The sequence below is a fragment of the Centruroides sculpturatus genome, unplaced genomic scaffold (genome assembly GCF_000671375.1).
Source record: "Centruroides sculpturatus isolate CEXI.00-Female unplaced genomic scaffold, Cexi_2.0 scaffold499, whole genome shotgun sequence".
In the NCBI taxonomy this organism is placed as follows: domain Eukaryota; kingdom Metazoa; phylum Arthropoda; class Arachnida; order Scorpiones; family Buthidae; genus Centruroides; species Centruroides sculpturatus.
The window spans coordinates 366149-390085 of NW_019384801.1; the positions used below are offsets into that span (position 1 = coordinate 366149).

At 33.1% G+C, this 23937-nt stretch overlaps 1 protein-coding gene across 1 annotated transcript in view; it reads left to right on the top strand.

Moving 5' to 3' along the window:
* LOC111629538 (organic cation transporter protein-like) overlaps window positions 1-23937 on the top strand; it is a 49856-nt gene that overhangs the window by 17290 nt on the left and 8629 nt on the right. The window contains exons 7-10 of the mRNA XM_023373455.1: window positions 15481-15570; window positions 15841-16203; window positions 16266-16369; window positions 16447-16601. Of these exons, the coding sequence (XP_023229223.1) occupies window positions 15481-15570; window positions 15841-16203; window positions 16266-16369; window positions 16447-16601 (712 nt within the window). The remainder of the gene's footprint in view (window positions 1-15480; window positions 15571-15840; window positions 16204-16265; window positions 16370-16446; window positions 16602-23937) is intronic.

Below are 23937 nucleotides of genomic sequence, written 5' to 3' on the forward strand. Positions count from 1 at the left end.
TATAATCGAACCAATATGCAATAACAAATTCAAATTTAAAACGGTTCGAACAGTTTTAAAATCGAAATAGATAAAAATATTTATAACAACGTCTGAAATGTTATTAATTTAATACACCTAAGTACTCGATGAAGACTAAATCCTCTCCCTCTTCTCTGCGGGAGAATTTCGAAAAATCCCTTCTTAGTGTGCGTATTCATGACGTACCCGAACTGTTTACTAAATTTCACCTCTTTAAGTTCAACGGTTTGCTCTGGGCGATGATGAATCAGTGAGTCAATCAGAACAAGCAATTATATATATATAGATTTAATGTTAGAGCCAAAGCTTCACGAACGTTCTTCTGCTTATTTGCTAATCTTCATCAGATCAAAGAAATTTATGCCCCTAAATTCCAATTCGTTTTTGTGACTACGATGAAATAACAAAATGTGTAACATTCCTTTAATTTTAACTATAAATTATCAAATCGAAATAAAAAGTACCTTACAGATTGGTAGTGTTCGTCACTTCGCAAATACACATTGCAAGATACAAGATGCAAATCAAATAATTTTTGTACTTGTATCAAAAACTAGTATTATATTTATTCGGTATTTCGGGGAGAAAATAAATAAATACAATTTTCACTTTCATACATTTTATAAAGACGTGACACAAATGTAAATAGTAACTGCTTGGATATGGCAAAAATTTTATTTACAGAGTAGGTTACTTTTTCTGTATTATAAAAAGTACGTAACAGAGAGAAAGTATGCTATAGGTCAAAAATGACCGTCCCCCGAAAATTTGTACATTTTTGGAGTGAGGGGAACTTGAAACGCTGAGAAATGCAAAAAATTCAAGAGTTTTTTTTTTATGCATGGATGTCAGTGTATGGGAAGACACGATATTGTTTACCCCGTATGAAGCTTAATTACTCCCGTGCTTTTTTTTTTCGGAAATTTCTGAAATTTTGCGCGGAGATTTTAAGGGGATCGATGGTGTTAAAGTTTGGTGGTTAAATGTCGAGGGGATGGGAAGATTAAGAGGGTCGTATGTATCTTCAGTAAAGTTGGCTTAATGACTTTTTTACTCGTTATTAGCATTTACAATTTTTTTTTATAAAACGCATCCCTACCCACAAAATTGAACTTTTTGCCATTTTATAATAGTTAAAAATATAAAAATACTTTTAATAAAATATAATAAAAGGTGGCGTTACCAAATGTCGCTGAAAAAGTTATGCAATTTGTTGCTGGATTTTCTGTATAAAATTCCACTTAGTAGCGACAAAATTTGGATTCCTTTGCAGAAAACAACGTTGTGCAGTTTTCATTTAATAATTTTTTAATTGTAGATTTTTCAAAATAACGTTTTCGGTAGGATGACGAAAACAATTTATATATATAATCGAGATGGGTTGATTATTATAATAATAAGCGCGGCTTCCAAATGGTTAGTAGTTGAAAGTTAAAATTTAGTACACAGTTAGGGTACATCATGAGAATGTACTGTACGCTAAAAAGGGATTTTTCTCTTTTCGTCCTAGTTTGTACTATGAGGCCTACTTTTTGTAAGCCCATTAGGGTGGTGAGGGACGATATCCGACGTATCCAAATGGACCATCCCCAAAAAATTCCTGAGGCTTTTCGTCCCTTTCAGATCCGATCGCGGGCCCACAGCGTGGTAAGCTACTACTTTAACTGCTCGGCCATCCTGCTATTTGAGGCGCGTCTACGAACTCAAATGTACTTTTCTATAGTGTACAAATATGTTCCTAGTGATTGACAAAACAAAATTCATATTGAATATTTTTATATGCCCGTTTTGACGGTTTTAACTTCAGATTTATGGTTTTTTTAAAATGTCTACAGATGAATTTTTATGTGTTATATTTAGAGGTTTGTTTCGAACGGCAATGACTTTTATTTGCTATTTAAAAAGCCCTTTCGTTGTAAATTAATAAAATTAAAAACCGAAAATAAAGAACAACGAGCAAGAAACTGTAATAAAGGTTGTCGGATTTAGGAAATTTTCCCAAAATTTTATTTCTTCAAACGATCAAATTGGCTGAAGGGAAGACAGAAGACAGGCAAGAACATGCTTATGCAAAACTGAAAAATCTGACGTTATAAGCCATTTTTTAACCTTTTCCACACAGATTAGATGGTAAGTGCTAAAAACTGTACAGTGTCACATACGATTTGATACGTCTAGAGTGTTTTGTTTTTATTTATTTTTAGAGAAATAATTTCAATATCTGTAAAAGCTCTCACTTAATTTTAAAAGTAAAATTGTTCTTTTCAGTTAAATTTTGTTTTCATATTTTTATTCTGCTCTCGACATTCACATTAGAAAAATATTATAGCAAAGCGTTCTAACTGAATAGAGATTGAAACTTGCCTAGTGTTGAAGAAAAGTCACTTCATTGTGCCAGTATACAATACATAAATACAACACGGTTTCGACAACAACAACAGAATTATTGGAAATTGAAACGGCAGTTGACATCAAAATAAGAAGATATGGAGAAGGCAAAACACGGGGAAACGGACTACGTCACAAGAATACAAGGTGAGATAAAAAAGCTCAAAGTCGATATAGATTACCTAAAAGCACATATTGCGGAAAATAGACAATTAAGAACACTTACTCTCCCTAAGTCTATCAGTCAGAACATACCAACACACGAGCGGAACTATATTAACTCTAGAATCATGAAGTCTACTGTAAAATTTAAATACATTAAAATTCGAAGACTGAAGCGTAGTCTACAAAAATATAGAAAACAAAGAAATCAACAAGAAAATGAAGAAATTAAAACCTTTTATATCAAAAGTATCGATAATTACAAAAAAGATAAAAATATAAAATTAATAGAAAAGTTTAAATACCCCTCTATAGAAGAAATATCAGAATGGAAAAAGTCCCTTGTGTTAAATAAAACAAAATACAAGATTCCTGAGGATATTCTCGAAATCATGCAGACAGGATTAGACTTTAATGGTCCTAATAGTTGGAGAACGATAGATATAATACCAACTTTAGATAAAGCATGTGCAAGACTGACAGAAGTAAATTCTGAGATAATGAAAATTAACTTAAGTAACATTATAAAAAATCATATTGTGAGACAAAAAGATAGAACAATAGTCAGAAATAAAAATTATTACAAATACAACGCTGAAATAGAAAAATTGTACAAGTACTTAAATGACAATAATCTTAATATAATCAGGGCTGATAAGTCCAAACAAATTGTAGTTGTAACCCAAGACTGGATAATATTAAAAAAATTAGAAATCATAAATAAAAAAAATTTCAGAGAACTACCGATAAATCCAAAAAAAATAATATACGAAGAATTAAAAAAACGAATTAACAAACTACAAAAGCTAAAGGATGTTACAAAAAATGAAAAAGCATTCATATTATCTGAAGATAACAAAAGAACCCTAGACTAAACATTCAACTAAAAACCCATAAACAAAATGAAAAGGTACGACCAATCGTTGATTTCAAATTTACTGTATATTATAACTTAGAAAAATATTTGAAAGAAAAACTTAAAAGTTACGAAAACTCAATTTATTCGATGAAAAATATAGAATAATTTTTACAAGATTTAAAAAAGTTTTAGATAAAAAATACGTTTAAACTGGCTAGTCTTGATATAGTCGAAATGTATCCATCAATCACATGGCAAATGATTAACGATCAGTTAAAGAAAATGAATGTCGAACTTTATGTTATAGATTTACTTGAATTTGCCTATAAGAGTAATTATTTTGAAATAAATAATAAATATTACACGCAAGAAGACGGCATTAGTATGGGGTCGGTTATAGGACCGAAACTAGCAGAATTGATAATGATTGAGATTGACACGAAAATAAAAGACATTCTAGGTATACATTACTATAGAAGGTATGTAGATGATATCCTAATAGTATATAATGAAGTTGAAATAAAAACAGACGAAATAGATAAATTAATAAATAATATTCATACTGAAATCCAATTTACTATAGAAAAAGAAACAACTGATAATAGCATAACATACCTCGACGTGATGATCAAAAGGAAAGACAACAAATTAATACTTGAACCTTTTCGAAAACAATGTTCGATCAATAAAACATTGAATTATCGTTCGAATATCCCTTTGCATATAAAAAAGAACATTTTCTATATGGAATATAAGAATATACTTAGCAGATCCAGCGAACAAGAAACGAAAAGAAAATATATTAACGACTTACACAGGAAATTCAGTTTAAATGGATACCCTACCAGATTAATCAACAATTGGCAAAAAAACATCGATAATAGTGTTGCTTTTCCTCCCAAGAGAGAAGAAGAAAGGAAAAAAATTAAATACTTAAGCTTTCCATACATAAAACATGTGTATGAAAAAATTAATAAAGAACTTAGGAAAAATAATATACAACTTGCACCAAATTATAAAAATTTAATATCTAGATTAAATGCGAAACAACGTTCAAAAAATAAAATAGAGAATAAAAACGAAATTAAAAATGTTGTCTATAAAATACCCTGTACTTGTAAAAGTAATAGTTTTTATATAGGTGAAACTAAAAGAACATTAAAAACACGTGTAAAAGAACACATATCTGATTTAAAATATAGTCGTCTGACTTCTGTTTTCCACGATCACTGCGTAATTAATAACTGTAATATAGATCAATCAAATATACAGATTTTACATAAAGAAAAACGAATTTATGACAGAAAATTTAAAGAAAGTGTGGAAATATCAAGAAACAAACATCAAGGCTGTATAAACAAAAACCTAAGTGTTAAAATTCATGAAAATTGGTTGAAAATATTATAAATAAAATGTATTAGATTAACATGTATTAGATTAATAGAATGGTACAAAAATAATTAATTTCAATTAAATAATATTCAAAAAAATTTTTTTTTTTACAAAAAAAGTGCTGTACTGATGCCATATGTAAATTGGATAAACGGACGAAAGTTCGGAAAATACGCAGTGTAAAATTTGAAAAGATAATGGTGCTTTACAATATCAAAAAATAGTTTTTATATTTTCCTCCAAGCTTACAAATGTTTATTGATTGACCTGTTAGCTCATCAAATCACGGCAAATCGTAACATATGCAAATCGTCGAACTAGTTGACAGTGTGACAGAAAAGGCTTATGAGATACGCTTGTAAGAACAGATAAGAATGGTACGACTTTAAGTAATTTGTAATTTTTAGATTTTAAATATGTGAAGTTTATCAATTATTTTGTCCAAGTAGTAATAATTAAGATAACAAATTATGTTATTGTAAAAATAAAAAGGACTTTGTGGTGAAACGTTATATAAACCTATGAGTCGTCTGGTGTTCTACTGTATATTTGGTGTTTGTATCGATGTGAGGTATGTTTCACAAAAAATTTTTTGTACGTTTTTTAGTTTTTATTTGTGTTCAGTTGTATCCATATAATGTTTTATATATATTTAGTTGGCTGAGGAGGGGCAAATGCCCGAAACGTAGATGTATAGCAAAGCGTTCTAACTGAATAGAGATTGAAACTTGCCTAGTGTTGAAGAAAAGTCACTTCATTGTGCCAGTATACAAAAAATATTTTTATTTTTTTAATGTGAAAAATTCGCTGTGTTTTTATGAATTCTGAGGCCGATTACTAAGTAATATATGAATTAATGACTAAATTTCACTTCTTGTATCGTCAGAATGATTAATAAAAAATTTTCCCCATTTATAGCTTGAAAATTGGGGAGTCTTACAATAAGCCCGAATCAACAACCGAATATTATTCCGTATCCGGTTATTATATTACAGTAATCAAAATCCAGACCATCAAGACATTACATGCCTTTGTACGTAACAAACAACGATATCAAGTTAACGTTTTTCAAAAATTCTTCGAAAACAATCCAAATTCTTGGAATATCGTTGTGCAATTAATAAATATATGTTGTTGGCAATTAATATTTGATTTAAAACGTATTTTGAAGAGATAAAATGCAATATTTCAATACATTAATTGCTTTGAAAATGTCATTGTAAACATTTACCTGATTGATAATTTTACTCACGAAGGATTAGCAAAATGCCATAACATTTTGGGAAGTGGAAGATAAAGATGCACGAAATGCAATACTTACAAAAAAATATAATTTAATTTAGTCACGAAAATATTGTATAAGTTTATAAACATAGCAAAAAAAAATATACGTGTTGGGTGCAGGATAAAAGTGAGAACACTGAGTAAACATTTTTATGGAATTCACGTTGTCAAATAGTTGAAAATACAATGATGTTAAATGAGAATTTTATTATCTTTAATTTCGATTATCCTGACAAACCGGTTCCTCCTTATTCTGGCTAACGGAGTTTCTAATTTAATTATTTTTGTTATCGATTTAAACTCGTACACAAAGAAGATACTCGAATTTCAGCTGTTTACGCTGTAACTGTTTTTCAAAATTAATTTGTTTTTGCTATCACATTACTAATTTCCTATATAAACAACAAATTTCCGTTTTGGCAATGACTAATGTTTTACACAACGAAGTAAAAAAGGTAGAATACTGTGAATTGTAAAGGTGATAAGTATTTTCAATTTTTGTAAAATATTGTAGTTAAGTGTAAGAAATGTGTATGACCTATCATAATTTTATTTCTTTTTAGATTAAATATATAAACAATCAACGGTGTAACCACAAGATTTGGGGAGGGGAGTGAAACGTGGGTGATTTGCCAGATGGTATTTCCTGTGAGGACTAATAGATACTGGCCCCTACTTAGGTGTTATATTGAATAGTGGCTTGTATTTATGTTATAAACATAAAGAAAACTCGTTTGCCAGTCCGTTAGTGAGGCACGAATCCATGATCCAATTGTTCAGTGGTTCTATCCACTCGGCTAATGGCGAACCTTTTGAACGTACCATCTATAAAATTAATATTAAAAATAAGATTATAATTATTACTGTAAAGTTATGATTAGTGATAAACGTCTGTTCGTCCTTTCTATCTGATGATTAAATATTCAAAATTTTAATAATGCAAATAATTATCTGTATTGAAAAAAATACTGGTAAACTTCAACTTACCCCCGCTTTTCCCCTGTATTGTTTAGCTGACACTTAACCGAGGTATCCCAAACAATAGGAATTACTTTTAGTAATGAGTGATGTGTGCTGCTAAGCTGTGTACTATTGTGCGCTGGTGCATACTTTTTACAAAAGTAGAAGACAACGTAAAATCTTACGTTGTCCTTTATTTACGTGGACAATAAGACGGCCTTTTAATCGTGCTCATGCAGTTTCGGCCAAGCCCATAAGTCGGCCGAGTGGTAAGCGCGTGCCCAACATATTCAAGAGTAGGCTCACCATAAAATTCTTGTAGTTTTTCGACCCGTATAGAGAGATAGGCTGGCTAAATAACGTCACTGATCACAATTCCTCGTGTCCAACAGGCTAATCGCGTGAAATTTTCCGGTTTTTCTCCACGTGTCGAACACATAAATAGATGTCCTCCCGGGAGGCACCTGCCCTCCAATTAGTCGTGTGTATTCTTGCCTTATTCCATTAATTCATCAAAGTAAATCACACATCTGAATTCGTATTTGGGGCCCACAATATATTTAAAACAATAATGTGCACGCTTGTAAATATAACAATTGTTTTGAAAAAATAACCCAGTGATACAGTTTCATTGGATGAATATTGTATTCTGGTTTGATTTATCGGATCATTGTATCTATTGTCTATTCTTATGTATTGTATGATAAATTTCTATTGTAAAAAAATCTTCGTTATTTTTGCATGCAGTTCGAGTTGAAGATTGATTATCTATTCGTTATAGTAAAGCAGACATGAAATTATTTTTGTTTGTCATCTTCATTATTATCAGTGGTAAGTGTTCTTTACTGAATTCTTAAAAATTATTCAGTATGATATAATATTTTAAAATTTTGTGTTTGAAACAGGGTCATGGGGATATCCATCTGCCGAAAGATACTGCACAGAAGAGGAGATTAAGGGCGTTTGTTACAAAAGTTGCGTAACTGACGTAGAACGTACTTGTCGAGTTAATGATCTCTGTTCTTGCGAAGATTGGAAACAAGCGTTGGAAAACCTAGACAAAATATTTCCAACTGAAATAATGAGAAAATAGAAAATAAATCGTTGTTGTAACGATGAAATTGCATTGTAAAATTAATCACGTTTTAAATAAAGATTTGTAGAACTGAATTTTTAATTTACATTCCAAACTTAACCGAATTGTTCTTGTAAGAAGAGAAATACCACTGATGGCCATTTCAAAACAATTGAAAGTTAATTTTGAGTACGGATATCCCACGTACAACATGGCACTTCTACAACACGGTTTCGCCCTAACACGGTTTAAAAATTGGGAATATCCGGCGTATAACACGACTTCGTCTTTAAAACACATAGTACTCTTAGAAACGTATAAGAATACAGTAGTACCTTGGTATACATCTGCTTTAGAATACGTTCAATTCGGAATACGTCCTGTTTGGACGAAACAAATTTTGCTCGGTATACGACTTTTATTTGGTATACGACTTAATTCAATTATACGCGCCATCTATGAACAAGTAGCACTATCGGTGTATTAGACCACACTAGACGTTCGCGGTACCACAGTTTATAACTTTGTTAAATTTCTTTTGATTTTAATTTGTAAGTAAAATGTCATTATTTTTATTAATCATGAATTGCAAAAAGGCAACAGAAAAATAAAAAAATGACTAAACTCACAATGGAACTGAAAAAAGAGATTGTTGAGAAATATGAAGGTGGCATGAGTGTTCGAGACTTAATTGTTGCATACCATATTCGGAGAACGACGATATCGACAATCGTGAAAAATAAAGACGTTATTAAATTTGCTAACGTTGTGAAAGGGGTTACATCAATTTCTAAACAGAAATCGAAGACATTAGATCATGTTGAGAAATTGTTTTTGCTTTGGATAACTGAAAAACAGTGTGCTGGCAACAGCGTATCGAAAGCAATTATTTGAGAGAAAGCTAAAAAGATACATTCGATCTCATGAAAAATCAAGCAGGAACTAGCCAGGAAAGCGAAGTGTATAAAGCCAGCCATTTTTTTACATGAGAACGGATTAATCATTTTTACATTACTTCTTATGGGAAAGGTTGGTTTGGTATACGTCCTATTCGGTATAAGTCCAAACACCAGGAACGGATTAAGGTCGTATACCGAAATTCCACTGTTGTATACGTTTGTTAACTTTTGGAACTTAACCCCATATCTTGCATTAGTCCTGTGTTTCGTATAGCACGAATTCACATAACACGACACTTTTTCAGAACGTAACTACCGTAATGCACGAGGGATGCTTTTATTTTAAATTTATAAAGATACAGTAATACCCCGAACTTACGCGATAGGTGGGACCGAGCGATAACCGCGTAAGTCGGGGTATAATTTCGCATATAAACACATACAAATAATTTTTAATTGGGGCAGAACACTAAAAAAAGCAATAATTTAGAAATAAATGTTTAATAAAATCTTAGATAATACATATGTATAACTTATTATATTATTATACAATTTTTCACAATTACTTGATTATCACACTATAATTTTAACATTGTTTCAATCTCAGCAATAATACCGTGATGTTTACGAATGATGTTCGAATTTATAGATTGAGCATTTTTCGCAGCTTTTTCACCTTTTATAATTGTTCTGACCGTCGATTCCGGTAGATCAAACTGCTTTGCCNATAGACGATCGTCGTCTTTGCAACGCATTTTAAACTGCGGTTCAGCCAGCCAACGGCTGTAGGCAGTTCGTTGATAAACGTCGTTTAATGTAAACGTTGTCTCTACAATCGGCCGACCAAGTTTAAACCGAAACATAAAAATTATATCAAGTATAAACCAGTATATCAATATTAGACTAACATTGAACTAAAAAATTATTAATTGAGCAAGCTTGTACCAAAATATAGAAATTATATTTAGTTTAAAGCAGTATTTATAGATTAAACTAACATTAAATTAAGAGATTATAAATTAACAGTAACGTAAAAGACAGCTATGGCCACTAAAGTGACATAAACGACGCCTATGTCAACAAAAGTGACGTAAACGACGTATATAACCACCAAAATGACGTAAACGCTGTATATGGCCACCACAGTGACATAAACTACGTTTATGGCCACTAATGTAACGTAAGCAATGCTTATGGCCACATATATAACGTAAACGATTCTTATGGCAACCAACGTAATGTAAACATAGCCTATAGCCACCAAAGTGATGTAAAATACGCCTATAGCAATTAAAGTGACATAAACGACGTATATAGCCACCATATGACGAAAACGACGCCTATGGCGACCAAAGTGACGTACAGGACGTCTATGTCCACAAAAGTGACGTAAACTATGCCTATAAACAAAAAAGTGACGTAAACGACACCTATGGTTACTAAATTAACGTAAACAACGCCTATGGACACCAAAGTGACGTAAACGATGCCTATTGCAACCAAATTGACGTAAACGACGCTCATGTTTACAAAAGTGACGTAAACGACGCTTACAACCAGCAAAGTGACGTTAACAAAATTACTGGCCACCAAAGTGAAATAACCAACACCTATAACCACTAAAATGACGTAAACGACGCTTATGATTACCAAATTGACGTAAAGACGTATATAAAAACCATACTGACGTAAACGATGCTTATAGCCACACCAAAGTGACGTAAACAACACCTATGGCCACCTAAATGACGTAAACGACGCCTATAATCATTGAATTGACGTAAAGACGTTTATAACAACCAAAGTGACGTAAATAACGTTTATAGCCACAAAAGTGACGTAAACGACTCCTATGGAAACCAAAGTGACGTAAACGACACCTATAGTTACCAAATTAACGTAAACGATGCATATGGCAACCAAAGTAACGTGAACAACGTCTATTATAACCAAATTGACGTAAAAACGTTTATAACAACAAAAGTGACTTAAATGACGCCTATAACTACCAAAGTGACGTAAACGACGCCTATAGCCACCAAAGTGACGTAAACAACGTATATGGCCACCAAAATGACATAGACGACGAATATGGCTACCATGGTGACAAAAACTACGTTTATAGCCACTAATGTGACAAAATACAATGCTTATGGCCACAAATATAACGTAAACGATTCCTATAACAACCAATGTGATGTAAACAAAGCCTATAGCCACCAAAGTGACGTAAAAAACGCCTATGAACAGTAAAGTGACGTAAACGACACCTATGGTTAGAAAATTGACGTAAACGACGTGTATGGCAACCAAAGTTACGTAAACGACGCCTATGAACACCAAATTGACGTAAACGATGCCTATTGCCACTAAATTGACGTAAACGACGCCTATGTTTACAAAAGTGACGTAAATGACGCTTACAACCACAAAAGTGACGTAAACAACGCTTATTGCCACTATAATTATGTAAATGACGCCTATAGTTACTAAATTGACGTATAGACGTCTATAAAAACATAAGTGACGTAAACGACGCCTATGGACACCAAAATGACGTAAACTATGCCTATAGCTATTAGAGTAACGTAAACGACGCCTATTGCCACCAAAGTGACGTAAACGACGCCTATGCTTATTAAAGTTACGTAAACGTCGCCTATGGCCACCAAAGTGACATAAACGACATTTATGGTTACGAAATTTACGTAAACGATGCCTATGTCGAGAAAAGTTACGTGAACAACGTATATTGTTACCAAAGTGTCGTAAACGACGCTTATAACCACAAAAGTGACGTAAATGACGCCTATAATCATCACAGTGACGTAAATGACGCCTATAATCATCACAGTGACGTAAACGACGCCTATAGCCAGCAACATGACAATAATGCCTATTGCCACCAAAGATACATAAATTACACGTATAGCCACCAAAGTGACTAAACGACTTCTATGGCTATCAAATAAACCTAAACGACGCCAATGCCAACCAAAGGAACGTAAACGACGTTTATAATTAACAAAGTGACGTAAAAGACGCTTATTTGCCACCAAAGTTAAGTAAAATACGTATATAACCATTAAAATGATGTAACCGACGTTTATAACTACGTTGTTAACGTCACTTTGTTGGCCATAGGCGTTGTTTACGTTACTTTTAACGTAAACAACGCCTATGGCCAACAAAGTGACGTTAACAACGTTCATGGCCACCAAAGTAACGTAAAAAACGCCTATGGCCAGTAAAGTGACGTAAACGACGTTGATGGTAACAAAACTGACGTAAAAGATGCTTATGGTAACGAAAGTTACGTAAACGATGCCTATAACAAGTAAAGTGACGTAAAGGACGCTTATAGCAACCAAAGTGACGTAAACGACGCCTATAACCAATAAAGTTATGTAAACGACGTTTATGGCCACCAAAGGGACGTAAACGATGCTTGTATGCATCTAAAGTTATGAAAACAACGTTTATGGCAACAAACGTTATGTATACGACGCTTATGGCAACTAATGTCACGTATAAAACGCCTATAACCATCAAAGTAACGTAAACGACGCTTATAACCACCAAAATAACGTAAACAATGCTTATTGCCATTAATGTGACGTAAACGACGCCTATAACCACCAAAGTGACGTAAACAACGTTTATAATAACCGAACTGACGTAAACGACGTATATAACAACTAAAGTGACGTAAAAAACGCTTATAGCCACCAAAGTGACATACACGATGCTCGTATGCATCTAAAGTAACGTAAACAACGTTTATGCACACTGAAGTTACGTATAAAACGCCTATGGCCATGAAAATAACGTAAACGACGCTTATAATAACCAAAAGAACGTAAACGACGCTTACGGCCATTAAAGTTATGTAAACGACGCCTATAAATACCAAAGTGACGTAAACGACGTTTATAATTATCGAAATGACGTAAACGACGCTTATTAATACAGACATGACGTAAACGACGCTTATTAATACAGACATGACGTAAACGACGCTAATAGCCACCAAAGTGAAGTGAACGACGCCTATGTAAACAAAAGTGACGTAAACGATGCCTATGCTTTTCAAAGTAACGTAAACAACGTTTACGGCCACCAAAGTTACGGAAACGACACCTATGATTACGAAATTGACGTTAACGACGCCTATGGCCACAAAAGTGACATAAACGACGCCTATAACAATTGAAGTGATGTAAACAATGTTTATGTCGACAAAAGTTACGTAAATAACGTATATGGGTACCAAAGTGTCGTAAACGACGCTTATGGCTACAAAAGTAATGTAAACGATGCTTATAGCCACCAAAGTGACGTAAACGACGCCTATAACCACCAAAGTGACGTAAACGACGCTTTTGGCCACAAAAGTGACGTAAATGACGTCTATGGCAACCGAAATCACATGAATGATGTTTATTGCCACAAAAGTTACATAAATGACGCCTATGGTTACCAAAGTGATGTAAACGACGCTTATAATTACCAAAGGTATTTAAAAATCGCTTTTGGCCACGTGACATAAACGACGTTAATTGCCATTAAAGTAACGTAAACGACGTTTATAACCAGCAAAGTTACGTAAGTATAGCGACCAAAGTGACGGAAAGGACGCCTATGGTTACTAAAGTTTCGTATAAGACGCTTATGGCCAGTAAAGTGCGTAAACGACGCTGATGGCCACCAAAGTTATGTATACGACGTTTATGGGACCAAAGTAATGTATACGACGCTTATCGCAACCAAAGTTACGTATAAAACGCCTATATCCATTAAAGTAACGTAAACGACGCCTATAACTACCAAAATAACGTAAACGACGCTTATGGCCATTAAAGATACGTAAACGACGCCTATAACCACAAAAGTGACGTAAACGAAGTTTATGGTTACCAAAGTAACGTAAACGAAACCTATGGTTACCAAATTCACGTAAACGACGCCTATGGCCACAAAAGTGACGTAAACAACGCCTATTGGCACTAAAATGAGGTAAACAACGTTTATAGTTACTAAATTGACGTAAAGACGTTTAAAAAATTTAAGTGACGTAAACGACGTATATGGCCACCAAAATGACGTAAACGACGCCTATCGCCATTAAAGTGACGTAAACGACGTATATGCTTTCCAAAGTGACGTAAACGATGCCTACTGCCACCAAATTGACGTAAACGACATATATGATTATCAAATTGACGTAAACGACGCCTATAACAATTGAAGTGATGTAAACGACGCTTATGTTAACAAAAGTGACGTAAACGACGTATATGGCCACCAAAGTGACGTAACCAACGCCTATTGCCACCAAAGTGACGTAAACGATGTTTATGGCAATCAAAGTGAAGTAAACAATGCCTATGGCTATTAAAGTAACGTAAACGACTCCTATGGCCACTAAAGTGACGTAAACAAAGCTTATGGTCATTAAAGTGACGTAAATAATGCTTATTGCCACAAAAGTTACATAAATGACGCCTATGGCAACCAAAGTGACGTGAACGACATATAACTACCAAAGTTATGTAAAAAACGCGAACGCTAAACCAAAATTTCGAGATTAAACAAACATTACATTAAAAGATTATAAATTAACTAAGTTTAAACAAAAAGATTAAAATTATGTCAAGTTTAAACCAGAATATCAAGATAAATAATGTTAACTTTACATTCCAAAGATAAAATTTTTCTATTTCTGTTTAATGCAGAAGAATCGGTTTTACTTCGTTTGGATGGCATAGTAGGGTCTTTCGAGTCTTCGTAAATATAACAAACACAGAAATAAATAACATAAAATAAATTGTAGCTATGTGTCGATAACGCANTAACATAATTGCTTTATAATTGGCTTTATATAAAGTAAATGATATACAATAAGACAGAATCAATAAAACGATAAAAGGAACTTAATTTGCATCTAAGTTAAATTTTTCAAAAAATTTAAATCATTATACGTAGCAATATTTTTTAAATTTACTTCTACACTCAAATAAAATTAACATATATTTTCACGCTAGTTTTCATCACTAAACATGATACAGCTATTTTAATATTTATCCTTGTACTACTTTTATTTGTAATTTTTTATAAAAGCTTTTAAAAAGGCTCGAAAATGATTCTAAATGAAGAAGTGGAGAAAAGAGTGCAAAAGGAGGTTTAAAGGCAACAGGAATAATTGTTTATAATCTATGCTGTACACGATTCCTGGCATATAAAAATTATACAGAATTATTATTACTACACTACATTTAACTTTTAATTACTCACCCATACTCGTACACATTCATACACTTATTTTATTTTTCTTTTTTCTTTTGTAGACTGTTGTATATTATAGATAATGAAAGATCATTTTGTTTTTTGATTGGTAGCGACAAAACAAAACGATTACACTATTGTTATTTTTTATGTAGGATCTAGTTCCATATTTAAATCATACAACTTTAATGAAAAACACCATGGATACAATGGTAGAAAACAGGAACGGCTCGCCTGAAGTTGAGGTAAGAATTATATTTACATTTACATAACTGTTAAAATTTAAAGTGTTTTTATACAGATTAAATATGTATCCATTGTAATGAGTCTAAACGACGTATCACCAAGATTGTGTTACCTTCCCGGTGTTATATAGACATAACATGGGAAAGTATTAAAATCACGCAACATTATTAGCTTTTAAGTTGTATTTAAGATTATAAAAGGTATTTTCTAAATAAGCTTTCATAATAGCCGGAAAAGTTGTGCAATTCGTTGCTGAATATTTTTGATAGGAAACGGCGAAAGAATTTCAAGACTTTACAGACCTTATCGGTACATTTGGAAGATGGCAGAAGATTTTACTCGCGATATACGTGTGGTTTGTCATAGGTACAGCATCAAACAACTTAAATTGGCCTTTCTTGGCGTACAAGGTGGATTATTGGTGCGCGAGAACACCGAAATACATTAACTTGTCTGTGGAAGAGTGGAAAAATATCAGCGCACCCCTGGAGATCAGAAACGGGAGAACAATGCATAGTCGATGCGAAGTATACGATATTGACGATACCAAATATGGAAAGAACTTTTCAAAGATTCCTTGTCGCTCGTGGGAATACGATCATTCACAATATAAAAACAGTGTCATTCAAAAGGTAACAATATAAACTTTTCAATTAAATATATATTCGATGATTGATTTCATTTGAATTTTCAGTGGAATTTAGTTTGCGAAAGTTCTTGGTTGAGTTCTCTCGCTGGCTCTTCTTACTTCGTGGGATTTCTCGTGTCCGCTATTGTATCTGGTCAGATATCCGATAGGTCTGTAAACTTGTCTTTAATTTCATTAAAATGTTTTAGTTTTAAAATACATATTAATTATATCGATATTTACATAGATATGGCAGAAGACCAGTGATAATATCGGGACTCGCGCTTCATATAACATTTGGGATTCTTTGTTCATTTTCTCCATATTACTGGATGTTTACTGTATCTCGTTTCCTCTTATCTGCAGGAAACACAGCGTGTAGTCTCACGTTCTATGTATATGGTAAGTCATAAATTTAATTCAAACACTAAATCAAATAACAACGAACTTTGGCAATGTTCACATATACACTACAATATAGACTAAATGTCCTAAATGTTTACGTCGAACACATAAAAATAACAATCATAGTGACGTACTTAGGTAGAACCCCTCTAGTCCGCCCTCGGCTAGTCCGTCACTCCGGTTAATCCGACCGTGGTCAGAGTCGAGAAACTTGTCCAGATTCGTCGGTGACTCACCGTCCGTGGCGTTTTTCTGTGTTCGTTAAAGTATGTTTTACATTGTGTGTACATATACAGTTTTATGTGTGTTTTGAACATGTCAGGAGTGAAATGTAAACACGTGACTCTTTCATTAAATGAAAAATTAGCAGTGCTACAAAGACTGGACAAAGGGGAAGATTGTTTATTTTACTTTTTTCTGATAATCCGACCTTTTTTGCGTTCCGAACATACCCCCAGTCCCAAAGGTGACGGATTAGAGGGGTTCTACTGTATACAGTAGACCCCCTATAACGCGGAGATACATTTCTCGTTATACGAATTTCGCGTTCTAGGAATCCTTAAATACATGAGCCAATCGCAGCCCGATACGTGTGAAGTTTACGGAATACGGCTGTTTGAAAGGTTTTTTTCCATAAAATTAATCGATTCTAGACTAATTCGACTTAACATTTCCAAATTACGTATAATTTTTTGCGAGTAATCCGTATAAACTATGCTATAAACAAAACATTGTAGGATCACTTACCGAGTGTGCACCGTTCGACATCGCCATTGCTTAAGCTTGTGTTTGTCGCGGAGCAGCGCACCAAACGGCGGCCGCAATTTCTGATGTTATTTTTTTGCGAAAAATTCGTTGAACTTTGGAGACATCATTAATTGAAATAATTTTTATGGCCGTTGAATAAGAAATGTTTCTTTCACAAGAAATATATAAAATTACAGTACTGTATTAGACTTACGGTACCTAATTTACATACTGTACAGACGATAGTAAACTCAACTTATTCGCCTAAANATACGACTCTTATCGCAACCAAAATTACGTATAAAACGCCTATATCCATTAAAGTAACGTAAACGACGCCTATAACTACCAAAATAACGTAAACGACGCTTATGGCCATTAAAGATACGTAAACGACGCCTATAACCACAAAAGTAACGTAAACGACGTTTATGGTCACCGAAGTGACGTAAACGACGCCTATTATTACCAACGTGACGTAAACGACGCCTACTGCCACCAAAGTTACGTAAACGACGCCTATGGCCACCAAATTGACGTAAACGACATATATGATTACCAAATTGACGTAAACGATGCCTATAACAATTGAAGTGATGTAAACGACGCTTATGTTAACAAAAGTGACGTAAACGACGCCTATGGCCACCAAAGTGACGTAACCGACGCCTATTGCCACCAAAGTGACGTAAACGATGTTTATGGCAATCAAAGTGACGCAAACAAAGCTTATGGCCATTAAAGTGACGTAAATAATGCTTATTGCCACAAAAGTAATATAAATGACGCCTATGGCAACCAAAGTGACGTGAACGACGTATATAACTACCAAAGTTACGTAAAAAACGCTAACGCTAAACCAAAAGTTCGAGATTAAACAAACATTACATTAAAAGATTATAAATTAACTAAGTTTAAACAAAAAGATTAAAATTATGTCAAGTTTAAACCAGAATATCAAGATTAATAATGTTAACTTTACATTCCAAAGATAAAATTTTTCTATTTCTGTTTAATGCAGAAGAATCGGTTTTACTTCGTTTGGATGGCATAGTAGGGTCTTTCGAGTCTTCGTAAATATAACAAACACAGAAATAAATAACATAAAATAAATTGTAGCTATGTGTCGTTTCCTCGCGACAGGATTGAACATGTAAGCTGAACAATAGTGTGGGGGGAGTGAGTAATCAAGAGTCGCGTGGCGCTCAAACAAAAGACGAATCGGCGAGATTTGAAAATCGCGTAACTTCGGGTTCGCGTAAGTCGGGGTAGCGTAAGTCGAGGTATTATTGTATTTTAAAAAGTTAGAGTTTTATTCGATCATCATTTGTTAAAAAGTGAGAATTTTATTCAATAATCATTTGTTTTTATTAGTAAAGTAGAAGATATGTACGCATTGTTTGAACAAAAAGTAAAACGGATAAACGGTACAAACACCTGATTCCGATAGTAATGCATTTTCGGTGAAAAAACACACATCAACTGTAAGAGAAGAAATAAATACTGATATATAACATATATTCATTTCATTAGCAAAGTTGAATATTATTTGAAAAAGTAATAACAACAATAAAATCAAGTTATTAGATTGACAGGATGCGGCAATAAAACACAGCGCCAAGAGATGCTTCTTGGGAGAACTTTATGTAGGAAACTCTTTTTATTTACGTATAAATTACGTAAAGGCACTTCGCCCGTGTTTTTCTTTCCCTTATGCGAATAACACTTACAATAAATTTGGTTAATTCAAAACATGAGTTATCAGTTAAAAATATTTAGCCTAATATAAAAAGTATTTCAAGTATACCTAAATAATGTTAATTTACACAGATTTATTCGAACAGACACAAATAAAGAAGCTACGTTATTAACGTTATCAGTCAGTAAGGAAATATTCAGCAACCGTATCATTCGTTTCCATCCTTTCTAAACGTACAAAATGCTATCACCTCTGCAAAGAACTCAAACGTATAGACTAACATAAAACAAATAAAGTTCAAAATCTATGTTGTTGGACTTCTAACTCAAATGTGAGTTTTAAATAAACACTTGGTTTTATTTCTATCTCTTTTTAGTTGATACGTGCCATCTGCACGTTTCGGGCATAAAGCTTCTCATCAGTCAAATAAAAATCTATTTTATGACACTCACATTATCATGGGTCTGTTGAAAAAACTGTAGACCTATAAATTCCCAAGGTCGTCCGTCTTACTGTCTGTCTATTCTTTCTCAATCTTAAGAAGGAGTTAGATAGATGAAAGACGAGACAACAGGTCAGAAGCTTTGGGCCAGTAGGCCCTAATCAACTGTATAATGTTATTTCAATTCAAATACTTTACCCCTGAAATGAGTTACGTACAGTACATCATTGGCATGCTTTTGTTACTAACTTGAAAAGTATGATGTTCAGGGGCATGATACTAGTAATTTGATTCAATCCCTATAATGAGGGATTGAATCAGATTATGTAAAAAACCGCACATGTCCAAAGTTTTTTTCAAACCTCACAAACTTTTCTATAAATTACAGAAAAACTAAAGTAAAACTGACATTTTTATTAATAGGTACCGGTACATCTCTTTTAGATTTTTCGAATATAACAGATCGATATGGCAGGAAATTTTCTGTATATTTCACGAGTACATAGCTATGGTTATCGTTATTAACATCAGAATATATACGACAAAATTTTTGTTAGTGTCTATCGTACGTCAGTTTTTTGTTGTTAGAAACATTTGCCAAACATCTAAAAGAGAAATAGAGGAAATAAGTACAATAGTATGCTCGTTTGTCTTTAGTAAAATTACTTTAATCCGTTGCTTTATCAATAATACGGATCGTAACCTTCAAGATTTGCATTTATTGGCAGTATTGATAGTAATACCAGTATCGAGTGTCGTCTTTGTATACACTATTATCTAAAAATTACACAAAAAAATTATTATTCTCACTCGTGTTTTATACTATAATATAATTTTTTTCGTTCGTATGTTTCGTAATTTTCTTTTCTGTCTCGACAAACGTAAGTTACTTTTGATTTCCTCTTTTAAGAGGAAATTGCTAATTAATGTATGATAAAATTCTTTTATTTCTAAGAAATTATACTCCACAAAAGTTTTAATATATGGATCGCTTTCTTTACAGTGTTTTTCTCATTATATATTTCAGATATTATCAGCACGAATTAAACTTGAACGGAATGACCGTTGTTTTTTGTATTCACGATGACAGCGAACAATACTCGTTTTCCTAATACAGTGATTGTTCCGAAGCCGGGAGCAAAGCGGATCATTTCAAAGCAATCTGATCGAGGGCGCCGTCGAACGAAATTTGTTCGACCATCGTATGGTCCACTATCGATTGCCGGCCATCGACTGGACGTCACTCTACGCATACCTTTTGTCGGAATTAGACGATCTCTTCGACGTCTCTCAGATCGAAGAAGCTGAATTGTTCAGGCGACGACCGGAGACGTTCATGCGCAAGGAAAAGTATGCCACCCATTTCGGGCTGATATATGTTTATATATCATATATGAATATTACTAAAATATTACATACATCAATAAATCGCATATTAATTAATTCAATCAAAATAAAAAAATTCACAAAAGGTTTTACACGAAACTACAAGCAACAAAAGTCGTTCTACTATGAGGAAAATTTTTTAACCTAACATAATAGTCATATTTTCTTTAGATCGGTGGTAACTGTGATATTTTATCCATACAGAGCATAACAATATTTTAATAAGAGATGGAGGATAGCGTATTTCTAATAGGGAATACCTGTCTTCAGTAATTACAAAGTTTCGCTCTGCTGTAACCGAATGAGAAGTAGATGTACTTCGTTAATATGACATCACTAACTGTACTTTATAGAATATTTTATTCATGAGATTGTCAAGGACAATTGTATTATAAAATTTGAAAGAAAAATAACGTTTCAGCAACTAATTTCTATTCATCAGATATTTAGAAAACAAGCTGCAGATAAGTGGTATCTTATTGTGGTGTTGATATATTATAAATACTTCTATTAATTTCTGCTTCGTTTATTTATTTATAATATCAAAAGAAAAATTTCAACGATTTCAATTATAATAAGGTCAGTTTTATTATAATAACTAGCTGCAAGGACCCGCTTCGCTGGGTTTTTATTTGTATGTAATATAGTTTTTTACATATAAAAGACTGTTTTTCTAAGTAATCTAGAATCTAGCTGCAAGGACCAGCTTCGCTGGGCAAAAAGTAACGATAATGAAGATTAAGACAATTACATTATAGCCAATCTTACTCGTTTTCACAGAATGCAAGAATTAGGTCCCCCGTTTCCACACTAATTAGAGAATTTTTACGTCCAGTCAAACGAACTATTTTCAACGTTTCTGGAACGTTTACAATCGTTTTATAATCGAACCAATATTCGAATTTTATGTTCGAATTTAATTCGAACAAATTCGAACATAACATTCGAAATAGAAAACCACTTTCAATCACTTTCAGCCCCATATCTCCCGCATCCTTATAGCTATCGACAAGGGCGGGCTGGCCATATGGAAAATGTTAAAAATTCCACATGGGCCGTATACAATTTGGGCCGTTTTTTATAAATATGTACATAATGTACCGTTTGGTCAAGTTTAATTTTAAAAAATTCATATACAGTAGAGCGTCGATTTTCCGAATCAATTGGGGACTGGGGTTGTTCGTATAACTGATATTTCGGATAACCGATTTATGTACGAAAAAACAGTTTAACGTATCCGATGTTGAAATTTTTCTTCGTTGCATGTCGCTTCGAGTTGAATTTTCGTCGATGTTAAGCGTAACAAAGACTATCGTATCGTTTAAAATTATTTGTTTATTTCGTACAAACAAAATAAATATATTGAAAAATATAAAAACAATAAAAATTTATACTTCAGATGTTAATTTAGTATCAAAAACGTAAAATATTTGAGTAGCCCAAGACATAGCCAAAGATTGAAGCGCCACAGCACTGGCGAAAATTTAAATTTGCCGACTGAAATTCTTTCGGATGATTGACGTTTCGGATGATTGACTTTCGGAAAATCGACGCTCTACTGTATATATATATATTTTTTTTGTTAAGTAAAGTGTATAATATAGGTATATGTGTAGGCCTGTATCATTTTATCCGGCCCTACCCGTATCCGAAGTTAAATTAGTTCGGTCGATCTGAACCAAACACTACATTAGTCCAAACAGAAAGCATCCTAGGAGAAAAATAATCAAAACTACCTTCTAAATAGAGAGAAAATTGGTCATTTGTTTACATTGCTTGAAACTATTCACCACTCCTATAAATCTTAATGCTAAACTATAGAAATGCGATGATTGTAGTCATAACAAATTTAATGGCCACTTATATTATTTCCTTTATTTTAGGTAAGTAAAAAATGTTATTCAATAATAATTTCTCTATATTCCAAACGATTTAATTAAAAATAATCTATTTTGTAGTGTGAGGCGGGGACCTCATCCCCTCTCCAATAGGAAACTGACTGTCGAGCTAAAGCTAATAAATCGGTAATTTATTTCGTAAACAAGAACGAGTGTAAGACGATTTAATTGTCGCATTCCAGGACCAAATTCACACGTCTTCGATCTAGATCAGGGAAAGTGGGAGAGAGAGCAACCGGGGAGAATTCGACTGTCATCTTACAACGAGTTCAAAGCACATTAGACCAAAATTTACGGGACCGTCACTAAATATTCCTGAAAACGCATTTAAAAAATTAAGCAGTATTTTAATTTAGTAGCAAATTTAGTTTACTAAATTAAAGTTTAATTTAGTAGTTACTCAACACAATATTATTTCAGAATTGCAACATTTTAAATCGCCATGAAATACAGTATTTTAAAGGAAAATGTCAATGAAACTTTTATAAAATTAAACGAAAATGAACATTCTATTGATGATCAAGTAGAAACTAATAAAGATGCGATTTTATCCTCTCACTGCATTGCTTGCAAAAATTGCTCTATTTGTTGTTATAATATATTATTCAAATATAACATGTTAAGTGGCGCTCATTCTATACTTGGTCAAGCATACAAATATCTGCTATCTATGTCTGTAACACAAGTGTCCAGTGAACAAAGCTTTTCTATGTTAAAATTATTAATTAAAAGCAAGCTAAGATACTTATAAGTATCTCTCAAGAAAATCTAGAAGCCTTCATGTTAATGTCAGTGGAAGAAGAATTTTTTTAAACGAAATACATTCTGATGATGTCGTTAATATTACTGCTCAACAAAGCAAACTTCTAAATAAAAAATTAATATTGTACAATATAGACTTGTACTTATTGTAATTTTTGCCAATGTTGTATTTTGAATATATTTAAATATAAATAGAAAAAAAATACATTTTTTTTTATTTGTGGGCTGGTAATAAATTTTCCAAACAAAAATTTTAAGAGCCAGTCCGCCCCTGCTCGGGGCAGTTTCCCAGGACCTTGCCATAGAGGGGCAGTTCATCCCAGATAGAACATGCTATAAGGCCAACCCATCGGGACGTCCAGCCTCCAGCTTAAAGCCCATATAGACATCCCCTCCAGT